Raw genomic sequence first — 17,483 nt, 5'->3', positions numbered from 1 at the left:
TGAGAATAAAAAGCTCAGGCCACAATAGTTCATTTTGAATAATAAAGATCCCTACATACCCCGGAGAAAGCTAAGTAATACCTTAATCACTAGAGTATAAAATGGGCTGGGTTAGTAAAGATAGCTCAGTTGGTAATGAGGACTTGAGATGCATCCCCTGAACCCATTCAAAACAGTTGGGTATGGTGGAACACTTGTGATCCTGGTACAGATTTTTACTGGATCTCCCAGGCAAGGCACGATAGCCTCATTGGCAAGTTCTAAGCCAGTGAGAGACCCTGTTTTCAAAACAAGGTGAACAGGTCCTTAAGAAGGATGGTAAGGGTGACCTTTGGATTCCAAAAGAAAATGCACACACACACACACACATACACACACTTATACACATACATAAACACACAGATACAGAATATATACAAGATATATTATATATATATATATATATATATATATATATATATATGAATATACAAGATATATTCTTGCACACAAAGAATAACTGATGAGTGCTGTCTCTTCCGGACAAGCTAGAGAGGGCTGTGGATTAAATCTGTTCACTGCGAATCTTTCACTTATCCAGACACCAAACAGCTGCCCACCTGAGCTTAGCTCTATTTTATGTGTTCAGTGCCATGAAATTTCCCCTAAAGCATTGCTTGCGCTAGATCACACTAAACTGTGAGCGTTTCCAAGATGAGATCTGTCTGGAGGGACAATCCATATGCACGAATTACAGTTCATGTTTTTTACCTGGTCAATGGTTCCTGTGGTTGGCTTCCACTCATAAGGGAGCTCTGAGAAGCCATAGCTCCGTGTGTTCACCTGTCTATCTCTGCAGATTGTGTAGTCCATGTTTGCCCTGTGTCCTCATTCTTTCTGAAACCTTTGAGAGTTGCTTATTTTCTACCCAGCCTTTTGACTGAACACATTGGCAACTTCTGAGCTGCTCCTTGGTCAACTAGAGACCACAAGTCTTCCCTCAATTTTATCTTGCCCCTCTTAGCTTGGGATTTTAGAAAGCCTCCCAGAATGAACCATAATCTTAGCAAGGGAGAGCTGTAGATGAGTGTGTCTCCAAAAGCATTCTTGTATTGCAAGCTTAGTCCATAGAGTGGAGATGCTGAGAGATGGTGGAGTCTTTGAGGGGAACCTCTGATAAGATGGTTAGTCATTCAGATGGACTAGGAAAACAAAAAAGATGGTATGTCTTTCTCTGTGTGTATGACTCTTTCTTTCTGTGTCTCTGTCTCTCTGTTGTCTCTCTCTGTCTCTCCCTTGATGTCTCTCTCTTTCCCACTTCCTCTCCCATGGATCCTGTCTTAAGTATTTGTCTTAAGCATTGTGGTTGCTTCTATCATGAGGTTTCTGCATGGCCAAGCAGAAGCTGGTGTTATGCTCTTGAGACATGAAATTCATGAAATCTGCACAAGCCTTTTTCCTTCATGAAGTACATAACCTCGAATATTTCATAGAATAATGCAAACAGCAATATGGCAAGTGTTAGTTCTTGTTTAATTCAGTAGCATTAGGGAGCACAGAGAAATAAAAGATTTATGTAATACTTGCCTTGAGAGACTGAAAGTTGACTCCATTTAAGGATATATTCATTTTCTAATACTTCATTGGGATCTTTTTAAAACTGACTCATAGTTAGCACGTCTGAAGAGCATGTTTTGCTGATCAGGACTTAACACTTACATCTGAGGAAAAAGCTTTAGTTCGTGTTAGCATCAGAAAAATAAAAGATATGATAAACTTAGTTGAATAACATAAAGAAAGTAAAAGATGAAAGAGAAATTAGGAAGTCAGGATGCTGATCCTCACTGTCCTGGCTACATGTATAGCTTTGTTCTGAGTTTCCATAAAGTCAGGTCAAATGGGCATCACGATGGTACAGTCCTACTACTCACGATCAAGGATGTCAATGCATTAACAGTCTTCAGTGAGGACCAAGCTGTTCACATGGTGTTTGATGTAGAGCATGTTGACTGAAATATCAGCCCGAGGAGTCTAATTTCACAGGAAACGTAGCTGTGAATTTCATGAAGGTGGCTTGCTGCTAATAGAAAGCCACCCAACAAAGAACTAAACTCTGCACTATTTCAGGGTCTTAACTATGTATGTTTGCCCCTCAAATTAAAAACATGTAACCTTTGAAGAAGGTTCCACACAACTTAAGGCAGAGTTTGATTTCATCATCTGAGGAATAAGTGACTGGGTGCTCTTGGCTGGTTTGATGTCCATATCCTATGTGTATGGGTGTTTTACCTGCAGTCTGTCTATGAACTAAATGAATGCCTAGAATCCATGAAGGGCAGAAGAGGGTGTTCACCCCCTAGACAGGAGTTACAGATGGTTGTTAGCCTCCAGTGGGTGCTGCATATTGAACCTGTGTCCTCTAAAATAGCAACTCTTCAGCATCCATATTCTCTCCTTTCAGACATTAATTAACAGGAGTGTTCTGACTTTCTATTTTTCACGGCCATGTCCCAATCAAAGAATGTCGAAGTATGGTCATTACTACCGACCTAAGGTAGAGCCCATCGGTCTTCAGCTGTTCTGCTCCTGCTGGGTTAGCACCTCATCAGTCTTCAGCTAAGCTCTGTTGCTTTGCCCATTCTTTCTGCAGTCCAGTCTTACCCAGTGACCAGAGAAGTCTGTAAGAAATGAAGCATAGAAGAACCTAACTCTGCTGCTTAAAACGTGTCAAGGATTTGTTTGCTAAATCAACCTTCTACTACATCATAAAAACTATTTGTGAATACAAAAATAAGCAAAATTCTAGTGGCTAAACAAGTGGGGCAAAGTGCCAGGAGTTACTTTATCCTTTTCCCCAGTGCTTCTTGATCTTTGCTTGACCTGCAGTTTTCTCTAATGTTAGAACTCCTGTTCTCCCTGTGAGTGTTTGGACCACCACAGTACTGAGAAATTCATTGGCATATATACTCTTTCCTAATTGATTCTTTGGGAAAAACACAACTCTATACCAGTTAGATTCCCAAGTTATTATTTGGATTATTAAAAAAAAATAATTGACATAAAAATAATGTGTTGGACCTGAGCTTAGAAGGGTCTCTGGTTGTCGGAAGCCAGGATATTGTAAAGCAGCCTCCTCTCGCTGCCTGAAAGGCTCAGGAACAGTGCCATTGTAGACTACAACCTCCAGACAGTGAGGTTCAGATTCCTCTGCTTCCAGATCACACCATGGCCTGGGACATGCTTGTCAAAGGCAAAAAGAAAAAAAATGGTTTCCAATTTTGTTTTTCTTTAAAAACCTTTCTTTATTTTTTTGAGAATCTTCCGCATATATACAAAGAAAGAAGATCAAGTCTACTCCCTATTCCCTGCCTCAGTGTCTCATATTCTCCCAGCATGCTCTATGTCCAGTTAGTGCTGTATGTATGTGCATGGATGTGGGGCCATGTGCTGGGATACAAGAAACCTATCAGTGGCCACATTCTCAAAAAAGAACAATTTTCCCTGCACTACCAATTATTCACTGTCAGTATCTCCTCAGTGAGGGGCAGGGTCTGTAGACCACCACCGCCATTGCCTGTCTGCAAGGAAGGATGGCTGGTGAGGGTGTTAAGTTAGGGCCTGAGTGTTACTGGATGACTTGAAGAATGCTACAGACAAAGCACCCTTTCATGCAGAAATGTAACATATTTGAACGGCATACGTGACATGACATCCTTGTTGCATTTCTCCAAAGGGACAAGAGACATGCTTGGTATAGTTTAGACAGACTTCTCTCTGGTTTCTTACCAACTCTTCAACACAAAGAGGAGATGCTTAGAAAATGGTCCACGTGTGAGCCCATGGGCAGGTTTGTGAAATATGAGGGTCCTGTAAAAACAAGTTATCTTCTTTACCTCACTTGTGTGTGGCTTTCTAAAAGGTTGACCAGCAATCTGTAACAGTGGGACAGGTCTTTGGTTATCCCAAATAGGTTCTGAGTAAGGGCTAGTCTAGTTCTCAACTAGACAGGAAGAGAGTTGTAGACAATCTCTGTGGTAGACAGCGTAGCTATTATCTTTCTGGTGGTCTTATTTTTAAAACTCTTGAATCTCAGTTTTTTCCCTTTTCCACTAGTTCCTCTTACTTTGTACATAGCACATATCTCAAAGTGAAAAGTGAAACTCAGTGTCAGAGGTGCTAGGATTCGCACTTCCTGAATGCCAGCTGCAGTGGGTGTGCTTGGGGGCCGTCTACAAACATCTGTAGGAAGAAGTGCAGGCTATATCTGTGCAAAAGACAAACACAGGGAAAGGCAGGTGTTGTGTAACAGTATACTGTTTTATCTTTCCATAGTTTGCAGCACTCAGACTCTGCTCTAAATTGAAGATATTCCAATTTTAACACAACTCTTGGCCATACCCAGAATGGGGGCACTGGGCTTGAGCAGGATCTTTCTGGCTTTTAGCACCAGCATCACAGACTGGACTATGTGTGGAGTATAATGCTTGGCCTGTTAGCTGTAAACTCTTCTGTAGGACCTATAATCTCTCATATTTTAATTACACACATCCAAGACTTTGTCAGATTGGTGGGACACAGGGGTAGGGGTGGGGTGGGGACACTTTCTGAGCTCCCCTTTTTCTGTCCCATAAAATGGGAATGATGTTCCCTTGTTCCATTTGTTTGTTATGGATGCTGAATTACAAAAGTAATGTAAACAAATCCATTGTCGGACACCTTGATCAAACCAAATGGCTCGCAAAACAAAACCAAAAGTCATGAGTTCAGGAAGGGATCTGGGAGGGATAAAGTGGGGATGAGGGCTGATAGGGATGGGGGAGGTAAGAAACGGTGGGATGAGACAGTAATCAGAGTACGTTTTATACATGCATACAATTGTCAAATGACAAAATAGATCAATTGAAGATACCATTGTTGTATTCCATGATGTTGACTGTGGATTGATTGGTAAGTTGTGTTGGGAGTGTGGATGCCCATGGAAGAGCAGAAATATATGGCAGACCTGCTGAGACAGCTGATGTTGGCCACTCAAATGTGAGCCTTCTGACCAGCATTGGGGATATAGTCCTGTTAAGGACTGGGTGGATGCGAATCCTTTAAGATCTGGAGAAAAACACCCTGGAGAGTATGAAGATTAAGTGGAAGTTTAAGCCACTGTCTCTTGTTTCAGGGAACTGATGGATAGTTTGGCGAAGCCCACAAAGGCTGTAGATGTTGGAAATGATTGTTTCCTGGGGGTGCTGGGAATTAGAACTAAGGACATTGCTAATTATGTGACCTCATCTGAGCCACAACCCCTCTCCTGAGTGTTTAAAGAAACTGATCTGTTGAACATATCTTAGGGAAATAGAACCTTACACAGTTACCAGCTAGATATTAGACATCTCAGAAAGTAACCGAGTGATAGCCAGAAAGCCACAGATTTTGCTTAAATAAATTTTAATCACTACAGAGAAAGCACCCAAAGCCTGAGCAGGAAGGGTGGGGATCTGTTGGTGTGTGACAACCAAGATATCAGGAACCTGGGGTCAAGGAGCCCTAACTTCAATACTGACGTGTGTGTGTGTGTGTGTGTGTGTGTGTCCCCTAAGTAACCCTGTGGTCTTGAACAAGTTTTCCTTTGCTCATTGAGATTTTTTTTCTGGGAATTCTGGGTAGTGAGCCTGTTTCCCAGAGTAGTTGTAGAAGTATTTCCATGTGTCAATTGAACACACAGTACCTGGAGCATGGAGAAAGCTGTCACCATCCATGACTTTATTACCTCACCCCTCAAGGGTATCTTCCTCCTGTGGGTCAGAGTCACTGGCTGATAGGCTGATTACTGGGTCCAGCTGATGTTTGTAACCCCAGTATCTGACCCAAATAGACGGGCTGTGAGTGTACAGTGCCCACACTAGAGATTGTAATAGTTCTTTGTCTTTGTCATATTTTCCTATACCCCTGGCCCTGGGGCAGTGGGGATAAGCAGTGTGGATGTAAGTGCATTTCACAGGTCAATGTGTGACATCTACCATGCACACAGCTCATTTAGAAGCCAAGTCTCCCGAGCATAAATCCCAGAAATTTTTTGGGATTAAGTGGATCTCAAGTGTGACTGTTTCCTTAAAATTAAAACATTTCCTAGCATGAGAAAGGAGGAGGCTCAAGCCTAGGGAAACTGAAGCTCAGGAAGTTAGAAGACCCGTAGGACCTTCTCCAAAGATATATAAGCAGGAAGAGATCCATCAGGGAGGGGAGACTCTCTATTGGAACTGCCAGCAGGTTGTACCAAGAGGTCCAGGGATGCAGTTTCCAGGAGGCTTTTGGGTCACCCATGTTCCTGTAAGTGACCCCTCACCTCTGCCTCTATAAGTAACCCCAGTAAACTTACTGGCTCCTCAATCTAGATTTTCATTGAGTAGTTTCTTTGGTCTGACATTGGTGTCCTATCTAGGGTAAATAAATATTTGTTTTATAGTCTCAGGAAAAGTCACACAGCAAGGTGCCAAGGATCCAAAGAGCCTTCTAAGTATCTGCTGGTGTATAAGTGTTGGTGTATATTTATTAGAAGACACTTTTTTATTGAATGAGCATTTGAACAACTCTCTTATTGCCATAGTGTCTTTACCTGTAGCAAGCAGAAAAGACTCAAGTTGAGCCCTCCTAATCTGGAGTGAGCAGGGACAATTCAACAAACTCCCAGGACCTCTGACATGCCTACGAGGGTATACGTAATTAAAACAACAAAGCCAAGATTTAGAAGCAGAGGAGGCAGACAAGTCATAGGAGGGCTTTAGAATTGTGTGACTTAATTTTAACTGTCAATGTGTTACACCCTAGCATCACCTGGGAAGAGAGCGTCAGCTGAGGAAGTAACTAGATCAGCTTGGCTTGTGGGCATGGCCGTAGAAGATGTTCTTGATGCTTAATTGACCTAGCCCAGTATAGGTGGCGCATTCCCTAGGCTGGGTTATGACCTGTATCAGAGAAAAGACTTAGTTTCTTTATATAACTGTAATGCAACTGTCTTTAATTTGAATTTCCCACCACTCCCAACCACTCTTATTTCCATATATTGTTTCATTATGTAAATGAGAGCTTGCAGAATTTATGTATGCCTAGATTATTTCACCTAGAATAATTCTTCTAGGCATCTGTCACTGCAAATGGGAGGATCACCTCTGTTAAGTCTGTCTGTACACACACACACACACACACACACACACGGGCATATACCACCATTTCTTCATTCACATGTATGATGATAAACATTTGGGTTGTCCCATATCTTGTCATACTTAAAATTGTTTTGTTTTCAACACAAAAGAATGAAGAGATTGATGACTTCGGATGTGGGTGTGCATGTGCAAAGGACGTTCTCCAAAGGCCGCTTCCTTTGACCCATAATCAGGTAGACAGCCATTCTATGATTGTTATAAACAGATGAATCAGGCAGCCTGGCTTCCTGAAAAGGGAGAGAAATATTATGCCCCTCTGATTTCATACTCTAATAAAACTTCTTACTGCAAATGAGAGCCCAAATCAAGCATCAAAAACAACCTAATTGCTAATCATCGTATTTTCAAGTGATCCCAATTAAAGTAAAACTTAAAGCAAATAAAAGCATATTAGAATCTTTTTGCATGCACCCTTCATTTGTCTGTATCACACATGAGGCCAGGCCTTTACATTTCCCTTGCTTTCAGAGAATCACATCAGTTCATTCACACTGGACACAGTTGATTCAAATGCTCACCGTTTCTAGGTGGAGTCAGAAGGTGCCTTCAACATCTTTTGTTGGGTGAAAAACTTCTTTTTTCTGTTTTTTTTGTTTTGTTTTGTTTTGTTTTGGTTTGGTTTGGTTTGGTTTGGTTTGGTTTTTCGAGACAGGGTTTTTCTGTGTGGCCCTGGCTGTCCTGGAACTCACTATGTAGACCAGGCTGGCCTTGAACTCAGAAACCCACCGCCTCTGCCTCCCAAGTGCTGGGATTAAAGGCGTGCGCCACCACCGCCCGGCAGTTCTTTTTCTTTTTTAATATGAGTGCACTGTTGCTGTCTTCAGACACACCAGAAGAGGGCATCAGATCCACCATGTGGTTGCTGGGAATTGAACTCAGGACCTCTGGAAGAGCAGTCTCTTAAGATGCACTAGTCTGTGTTTTTTCTCATTTTTTTCTAAAATCACAAGCTTTATCCTTGATCCTGAAGAGTGATGTTCATGTTCTTCATGCTTATACTAAGGCTCGGCAGCATAAGCTCATCTCCTGGTGGCCGTGAAACTTCTGCAATGGCCGTCAATCTAACTTTCTATAGATTCTTCTCTCACTGAATAAAATAATAAGGGAGAAGAGAATAGAGGAACAAAAAAAAAATAAGAAAGAAAAAAAGAAGGTGGAGAGGAAGAATAGATGGGGAGGGCGAAAGAAAGTGAGGAGACCTCATTTACAACTGCATTGGTGAGTTGACCTCTGTTTCCTTCATTTTTTTAAGGCTTGCTTTTGTTCTTTGACAGTTTCTTCTATGTATGATCACTCTTAGTTATCTTCATTCTCCTCTCTCCTCTTTTCTTCCTCTTTGATATCTGTCTTCTTCATATTTTCTTATCATGTGTGACCACCTGAGTTTCGTTAGAGTTGCTTGCGTGGGTGTGGGTAAGAGGTTATTCACGGGAGCACAGCAGTTTGTCTGCAGCTGCACCACTGAATAAAATGGTACCCCTCCCCCAGCACCTATTAACTGCTGATAGACACGTGGGAGGCGTGTCATCTTCATTGCCCTGCGTGTGAGGTGGTGCCTGCAGACCTGGTTGGTCTTACACAGCTAACTGCGGTGCAGTGAGCTCATGGCAGCAACGATTCTGCCATATTGAGAGGATAGCTCTGGAGAGATTGATACGTGATTTGTTTGTTATTTTTGGTGTTGAGGCATTGTCTCACTGTCTCCCAGGCTGTTCTTGAGTACTTCCCTGGGCTCAGAGGATTCCCCTGCCTTTGCCTCTTGAGTAGCTGATACTACAGGCGCACACCATCGCACCTAAAGTGTAGGACTGTGTTGATAGCAAGAAGCTCTAAGTATGCTATTGATATAAATATTTTTGAAAAAAAGCAATGTAGATCTCTGCAAAGATGCATGTTCCTGACAAGGAGAAGGAGGAGAACTTGTGTGCTTATCTAGTGAGCTCTCCAGGCAGAACATAGCTTCAGAAGAGTAGCTGAGGTGTGACCCCTGCTATGTTATTTTCAAACCCATGGTAATTTACAACACAGCCAGTGGAATGGTCTACAGCCATTTTGAAGACATTGTAGATATACTTTGAATAGTCTGAAGCATTCTTATGATGTAATGGGAACTTTAAAGAAACAGTGGGATATTGTTTTCTTGCTTACCTTTCTTGAGCATTTTCCAAAGTTATTAAATGTTCCAAAAATATAATTAATTTCTCCATAATGTAATATCCTTCTGGGTTGTTTTCAGCTTTTCCAACTCGTATATAATGTTGACATAAACTTTTTTTTTTTTTAGCCTAACATTATTTTCAGATTTCAGGCTTTTTCCTTTGATAAATGTCTTACAATTACTGGTTTATAAAAGGTCACCTTTTATTATAATTACTGATTCACAGGGCACAACCCTTGATATGTTCTACCAAATTGGTTTCCATTTTCCACAAAGATTTATAATGTGATACTTCAGATTTTGCTAAATTATCATTTATTCAACAAACGTTTAGATTAGAAATAAAAGTTACTAATGCTTACTGCTACTAATGCCCAGCTTCCTGAAAGGCTCCAAACACCCCATTATAGGGAGACATGATTCCTACCTTGCTGCCCAATGTGACATCTCAGACTAACATGTGAGAGACATTTAGAGGCAAACTGCAGTGTGATGTGAGATGGTAGGGTTACGATAGAGCGGGGACTTGAGTACGATAGCGTGATTGTGATTAAACAAAGATGGGTGACGTAATACCTCTTCATTGACTCATCCTCTCCCACCGCCCAACAGTGGTGTTAACCTGGAGCAGGTCTGCAGGGGAAGGGCCTGCTTCTCTTACCCTGTCAGTGTTCAGGTATGAATTGTCCCCATAGGGGACAAAGATGTGAAATGACTATAATGGTTACTATTAACTATCAATTTGATGGTCTTTAGAATCAGAGGGGGCTGTGCCTGGTGGGGTTTATCTTTCTTCTATTCACTGAGGTGAGAAGACTCACCCTGTGTTGGCAGTGTTGCTCCCTGGGTGGGATAGAGGAAAGGAGCCTGCAGCATGCATTCATCACTCCCTGCTGCCTGACTCTGGGTGCAGTGTGAGCTGCAGCTTCAAGACCATGCCTTTTGACTGCCTTTTGACTTCCAGCCATCGTGGACTGCGGTTTTGAACCGTGAACCAGAATGAAACATTTCCCCATAAATTGCCTCTGTCAGAATATTTTAACTCAGCGACAAGAAAATGAAGACATTTGCCTTAGTGTGTGTTGTCGAGGTCTTGCACCCTTCACGGATCCAAAAAATAAGCTTCTTTTCAGGGACACTTGCACTTATCCTGAATCTGTAACTAGACCTGGCTTTCCAACACTCCATCTCCTTCACTGCATAGACTAGAAGACAGGTTCCAAGATGCTGAAAACGTTTTCTCCAGCTTGGAAATGCAAATCTCCAAGGAAAAGTACAAACTCAGCACCCACAGATATTGGTCTACATTCTTTGTGTCTTTCTTCTCCCCTCCCATTCTTTGGGCACTCTCTCTCCCTCCTCTGTGTGTGTGTGTGTGTGTGTGTGTGTGTGTGTGTGTGTGTGTGTGTGTGTGTGTATGCATGAGGAGCACAGATTAACATCAGGATACCATCTCTACCCTGTTTTATGGGACAGAGTCTCCCCTTAGCCTAAATATTATCACTAGCCAGCTGACCAGTAAGCCTCAGGGATCCTCCCATCTCTGCCTCCCACTGAAATTACAAGTATGAGTGGCTTTAAAAAGAAAACAACAACAACAAAAAAACCCAAAAACAAACAAAAAAACACGATTCTGGGATAGACCTCAGGTTCTCCTGCTTGCAAAACACTTTAATGAACTATCTTTCCAACCCTGACTCACATCACATAATATACGCGCGCGTGCATGTGTGTGTATGTGTGTGTATGTGTATAAAATATATATTCCAGGAAATACTACCACATTCACTACATGCAGCTTCCACTATATTACTATTTTGAACCTGTAAAATGGATTCCATATGGCTCAATATAAAACCCATGATTTAACTCTTCCCATCTCCTCTCAAGACTCTCTGTATGACATATCTAATCAAAACTTTGTTTCCCACCAAATGATTTCTGCAGTGCTTGCCCCAGACCCAAACAGAAAAAGGAACCCATCATTAGCACAGCCTTGTGTTGGTCTGACACTTCTCAGTCAGGTCTACAGGAAAATGCAATCAGAATGCAGTATTTCCAGACTTGAAGTGAGAAGGGTTTCGTGCTCAGTTGGCAGCCCAGAGAGTTCTACTGCATCCAGCATTAAAATGCAGGAGCCCGTGTGGGTAGCAGACCCAGACAGCTATCAATCAAACAAGCTGTAACCCACTCTTGGCCGCAGACCAGGCTACAGTCCTCTCCAGATGCCAGCCTGGAGCCTGATTGATCCTGATGTGTTATGGATCAAATAACATTAATTTCTACCTTTTTGTTGTTTTGTTTATACCTGGTACTTAGTAACTGTACATACTGATGGAGTACAATGTGACATTTCAGTACATGTGCACATGTGTAATGACCAGATCCGAGTCATTCGCAGACACATCATTCAGTATTTATCATTTCCTAAAATTATTAGTAAAATAAATTCTGTACTCAACAGAGAAAGGGGGAGGAGGGAGGAGGAGTCAGTGGAGACAGTTGAATCAGCCCGAATCTGATGATGATGATGATGATGATGATGATGATGATGATGATGATGATGATGATTTATAAGAATGTAGGCTGAGCACATCAGCAGAGGAAACTGGCAGCAGAGCCTCTGAGCCCCATAACCCAACCACTCTATAAAAGCATTCTCTGCCATCGTTTGTTCATAGCCATAACATGAATTGTATGTGTGTGCACATGGTTGCACGTGTATACAGGTGTGTCTGGGTTCTCATACACATGCTAGAGAGTGGGTCTGGAGGCCAGATGTCAGCATTGGGTGGAATCCTGATGCACCCACAGTAGCTACAAATCCTGTGGCTCGGATTCACTCAGGAAAACCCACCTTCAAGGAAGTTCTCTCCTTTGGCTGCAGACAAGAATCAGAATGGCATCTCTAGGTGAACTAGCAATTCTCCTCCTTCTTGGTCCCCTTCCATCATTGGTTTAAAGCACAGTACAGTCTCCTGTCACCTCCTTATGTCAAAGCAGGTGCCAGCTTCAATTATCTTCTGGTGAATTCATTTCAGTCCTTCAATGGGGAAGGAAGTATGGACTCCCTAGTTGCAAATGTTTTCCCTGCAGCTTGTTTCTCCCTCTTCCTCCTTTTCCCCTCCCTCTTCCTCTTCTCTCCTTCCCTCTTCCTCCTCTCCCCCCTCCCTCTTCTTCTTCTCCCCTTCCCTCTTCCTCCTCTCCCCCTCCCTCTTCCTCCTCTCTCCCTCCCTCTTCCTTCTCTCCCCTCCCTCTTCCTCCTCTCCCCTCCCTCTTCCTCCTCTCCCCCTTCTTCCTCTTCCCTCTTCCTCCTCTCCCTTCCCTCTTCCTCCTCTCCCTCTTTTCCTTTCCCCCCTCTTCCTCCTCTTCCCCCTCCCTCTTCCTCCTCTTTCCTTCCCTCTTCCTCCTCTTCCAATTTCTCTTCCTCCTTTCCCAATCCCTCTTCCTCCTCTCCCCACTCCCTCTTCCTCCTCTTTCCTTCCCTCTTTCTCCTCTCCCAATCCCTCTTCTTCCTCTCCCCCTCCCTCTTCCTCCTCTCTCCCTCCTTCTTCCTTCTCACCCCCTCCCTCTTCCTCCTCTCCCTTCCCTCTTCCTCCTCTCCCCTTCCTCTTCTTCTCCCCTCTTTCTTCCTCCTCTCCCCTCCCTCTTCCTCCTCTCCCCCTTCTTCCTCTTCCCTCTTCTCTTCCTCCTCTCCCCTCCCCTTTCCTCCTTTCCCCCTCCCTCTCCCTTCCTACCCACTCCCCCTCTTCCTAAAGGTGTCTCCCATCCTGCTTGTCCTATTTCTGGCAAGTGTTGAGAATAAACACACCTGATCAAAGGAGAGGCTCATCTATAAGGTGTCATGTGGATGTGTTTGAAAGAGCCAAGGATGGAAACCACACCTTCTTACTCATGGTAAAAGCTGAGGGTCCTGGTATTTTCTTCATAATATTGTGTAGAACTGTGTTTAAAGTTCAACAGGTTTTCTTTAGAAAACAAACTTTTTCTCATTTCATGTATGGGTGTTTTCCCTGCATATATGCCTGTGCATCTAATGCATGCCTAGCTAGTTCAGGGAAGCCAAAACAAGGCATTATATTCTTGGGGCTGGAATTATACCATATGGGTGGTAAGAATTGAACCCAGGTCCTCTGGAAGCACAGCCCATGCTCTTAAGCACTGAACCATCCCTCCAGCCTTTAAGGTCATCTTAATGACCATCTCTAGCAAATTCCACAACCCAAGTGAGCACACATGACTTATGTGGAAGCCAAAACACTTATGACTGTCCCTGGACCTGGCATGCACTAGACCAGGGACCAGGTTAGCCCACATGCAGGGCCATTTCAATTCCAGGTGTTTTGTGATCTGAAGCCAAGTGAGATGTCAATCTGCCAAAGGATGGCTGCTTCAGAGGACAGTGTGACAGGACACAGGTACTTAAGCTGAGGGAAGCAGGGACAGCTGGGATTTATCATTTGTCACCAGTGGACCTGTGAGGGGGTGAGTTGTGAGGATTAGTTTGAGTCATCAACCTGACACAATCTAGGATCACCTGGAAAGAGACTCAGTGAGATACTCTGTAGACCGGGCTGCTCTGTGGGGGAGTTGTCTCCATTGTCTTAATTGATGCGGAAAGAGCAAGCCGATAAGTGGGCAGCACTATTCCTGGTTTGGGATCCTGGACTGGATAAGAGAATCGGGGAGGCTAGCTGGGTGCTAAGCCTCCACGTGCTTATTTCTCTCTACCCTTGACTGATGTGACTAATGGCTTCCAGTCCTGCACTGATTTCCCTGCGGTCCTGAGCTGTAACCTGGAATTGCTCACTGAGATAAACCTTGCCTCCTCTAAATTGCTTTTAGTCAAGATATCACAACAACAGACATAAAACTAGGACCCTGGGTTGGAAAATTGCTTTAAAAGAATTTAGTTAGGATGAAGGGTGGAGGAGTTTGCTGAGCTGGGATGAGCAAGCAGAGAAGTGACCAGGAAAAGGCCCCAGAGGAGCCTGTTAAAGTTGGGACAATGAGTGATCCTTGACAAACCTCACCTCACAAGGCAGCTTTAAACCTATCCGTCTCCAAGGATGCCCTACAGTTACCAATCACAGGGACTTATCCTTAACAGGGCATGGTGGTGCATTCATAAAATCTCAGTGTTCCAGAGGCTAAGGCAGGAGCTTGTGATTTTGAGATCAACCTGGAACACGTAGTGACGCTCATGGGGAGGGCACTGGGGAGGGGAGGAAACTGAAGGAAAGAGAAGCTGGGGAAATTACTCAGGGGGTAAATTTCTTGCTGTACAGGCACCAGGACCCACATTGTGATGGCAGTAGCCACTTTAAAGGCAAATGTAGTTATTATATCTGCAACCCCAGCACCGAAAAGTGAGGGCGTGGGTGGATGCTATCGAGAACTGTCTCAGAAAAGACATTTCAATATCAGCCTTTGGCCTTCACACAGGCCTGCGTTGATGAGAGCACATGTGCACACGCTCGCATGCACACACACACACACACACACACACACCACGCAGAGAGAGAGCCCAAATCAAACAAATCCACAAGTCTTCTAAACCTAGTATGTTCTAATTTCTTTACCTTTGTTCATTTTATTTCTTTAAGCTTTGCTTTGCAAACCCAATTATCCTCATTTTGTCTGATTAGGAAATCCGTTTTATCTTCTGACATTTGTTTCTAGTTCTGGAAAGCTGGATGGCATTGGTTTTAGAAGATGAAAACTGACAGGTTTGATTGATAAAAGGAAACATATTTATAATTTAACCGAGAAGGACTTTGTGTGGCCCTTGGTTCTTGGTTCATTGCTCAGTGAGGTTTAGAGCATACAAAATATAGGGATTTATTGGATGTTTCAAAAAGTTGTGTGTGTGAAAGTGTGTGTATGTACGGTGTGTGTGTGTGCATGTGTGTGTACAAGAGTGTTTATGTGTGTGCATGTGTGTTTGTGTATATGGGGTGCATGTGCTGTAATGTGGGCAAGTGGGGAGCTGTTTTGTCATGTAGGTAAGTGCAGAGACCAGAGGTTGATGTCAGGGACTCTCTTCAATCACTCTCCAACTTATTTTTTGAGGCAGGCCCTCTCACTGAACCTGGAGCTAACCATTGAGCTAGGGTGGATGGCCCCCAAGCCCCAGGAATCCATGCATCTCTGCCGCCGCCCCAAATCTAGGATTACAGATTTACAGCTCCATGCTCAGCTTTTATGGCAGCGTTGGTGGACCAGACTCAGGTCTTCCTGCTTGTGCAACAGACACTACCCACTGAGCCATCTTTCCAGACCCTGATTTTCTTCTGGGATACCGAGGATTGGCCAGGGCCTCACTAAGCATGCACTTTACCACTGAGCTATATCTCCAGCCTCTAATTCTGAGTTTTAGTCACTTTCTTCCACTCTGAATCATGCTACTGTAAACATCCATCTGGACATCATTAGGAAGGGTTAGATGACCGTGACAACAAATCAATACGAAAATCATGAGTTAATGTGGAACTTGTGTCTGAAAAGCGAGATTTTCTGTGGGTTTACTTTTCTTGTTTTAGGATAATTGCATCCAAGGATGGCCATGATGCCTCTTCTATTAAAAGAGCTTCTTCGTTTCTGAAGGGATTTGGATACACACACATTGTATCATACTCTACACTTTATTATATGTCTTAAAATATAACATCCTCATGCTAAAGTTGGGATAGCCATAGAAAAACAGTGCACACATTGGTCTGCCGATGTAGACGCACAGGCTCCATGAAGTGCCATAATCTTGTAGTGACAAGGGCTAATGTTGACCTAAACTCTTGCTATCTTTAGCACAGTTATAATAACACCAAACCACAGAGCATAACTAGGAAGAAAACTTCCAACATGCCATTGCTTAAAGAGCTGCCGCTTGGGTGTCCAGATGTTAGCTGTGGAATTACTCTTGCTATTAACCTGGATAAGCTGTACTCTTTGGGAAATGTTTATGAAAACATATGGGTAGTTAGATGTGCACTCGTGATTGGATGCCAGATTGAGAAGTAAGCACAGACTCAGCTCTGAGTTTCCAGTGACCGGCTCAGCAGGAGAATGGCACCAACCCTGACGTTAGAGTCAGGTGGGGAATCAGTCACTGGGACTGTACTGAGGCATGTGTGATCTCTCGTAGGCAGTGGCTCCTTGTCCAGCTACTCTACACAACACAGAGTCTTGTTGGGACACTGCTCAGACCATGGCAGCCGGCCAAAGGCTTCCCGTGCACCTGGGATTAAGTCACCACCCCTCACAGAGGCTTCAAGGTCCCTAGCCTGCCTGGCTGACTCCTCTCATCTCTGCTTCTGAAGTGTTTCTTTATGAATGTTATTTTATTATGACATTTTCATACACACACACAATTTTACATTGTTCACACTCATCTGCCAGCTATACTCCACGCCCCTCCTTCCCCGCTCTCACTGGTCCACTTCTGCTGAATAGTTCCGCTTTCTGCATTTATGTGTGTATGAATGCATATAACTCTATGACTAATCCTATCTCATGCCCTCCTTTTCTTCTTTTTGTTCCTCTCTGGACAATTTTTTTTTTCTGTCATGAAAGTAGCATCTCTATATTCTGTATACAAATAAAAATGTGCAATACTTGTTTCTGAAACTGACTTCTTTTGCTTTACACAATGGTCTCCAGTTCTATTTATTTCTCTGCAAGTGTCATAATTTCACTGTTTTTTTTCTGTGTGTTGTATGTATGTGTGTGAGTGGTGTGATGTCTGAGCTCATCCGTGTCAGTAGTACATGAGTGTGTGCATACGTATGGAGGGCAGAAGTCAAAGCCAGGGTCTCCTTTGGTCAATTCCTGCCTTTTATTATTCGTATCGTGTAAAATGTTTGCATGCACATGGACACACATGCAGTGCTCAGAGGACAGCCTTTAGGAGAGAGTTCTCCATTCCCACCGTGAAGCTCAGAGGATCAAATGTGGATCACTAAGGTTGCATGGCAAGGACTTTTATTCACTTAGCCATCATACCTGCCTACAGTCTTATTTTGGGATGGGGTCTCAAACCAGGAGAACCTGGGCTCATTGACTTGTCTAGGCTGGCTGCAACACTGGGGTTGCAGACACACACCTCTATGCCTGTCTTTGACATGGGTGCT

At 43.4% G+C, this 17,483-nt stretch overlaps 1 protein-coding gene across 7 annotated transcripts in view; it reads left to right on the top strand.

The window, feature by feature from the left end:
* Positions 1 to 17,483, top strand: part of Nek11 (NIMA related kinase 11) — a 221,282-nt gene that overhangs the window by 194,532 nt on the left and 9,267 nt on the right. Inside the window, exon 16 of one of the 7 annotated variants that reach the window (XM_076917997.1) lies at positions 16,499 to 16,903. The exons of the other annotated variants lie outside the window; for them this stretch is intronic. Coding sequence (XP_076774112.1) covers positions 16,499 to 16,601 — 103 coding nt within the window. The 3' untranslated portion in view covers positions 16,602 to 16,903. Of the gene's footprint in view, positions 1 to 16,498; positions 16,904 to 17,483 lie in introns of those variants that run through there. 7 annotated transcript variants of the gene reach the window in all.

The sequence above is a fragment of the Arvicanthis niloticus genome, chromosome 21 (assembly GCF_011762505.2).
Source record: "Arvicanthis niloticus isolate mArvNil1 chromosome 21, mArvNil1.pat.X, whole genome shotgun sequence".
In the NCBI taxonomy this organism is placed as follows: domain Eukaryota; kingdom Metazoa; phylum Chordata; class Mammalia; order Rodentia; family Muridae; genus Arvicanthis; species Arvicanthis niloticus.
The sequence above is the reverse complement of the archived record's forward strand: the minus strand, read 5'-3'. Positions and strand labels throughout refer to the sequence as shown.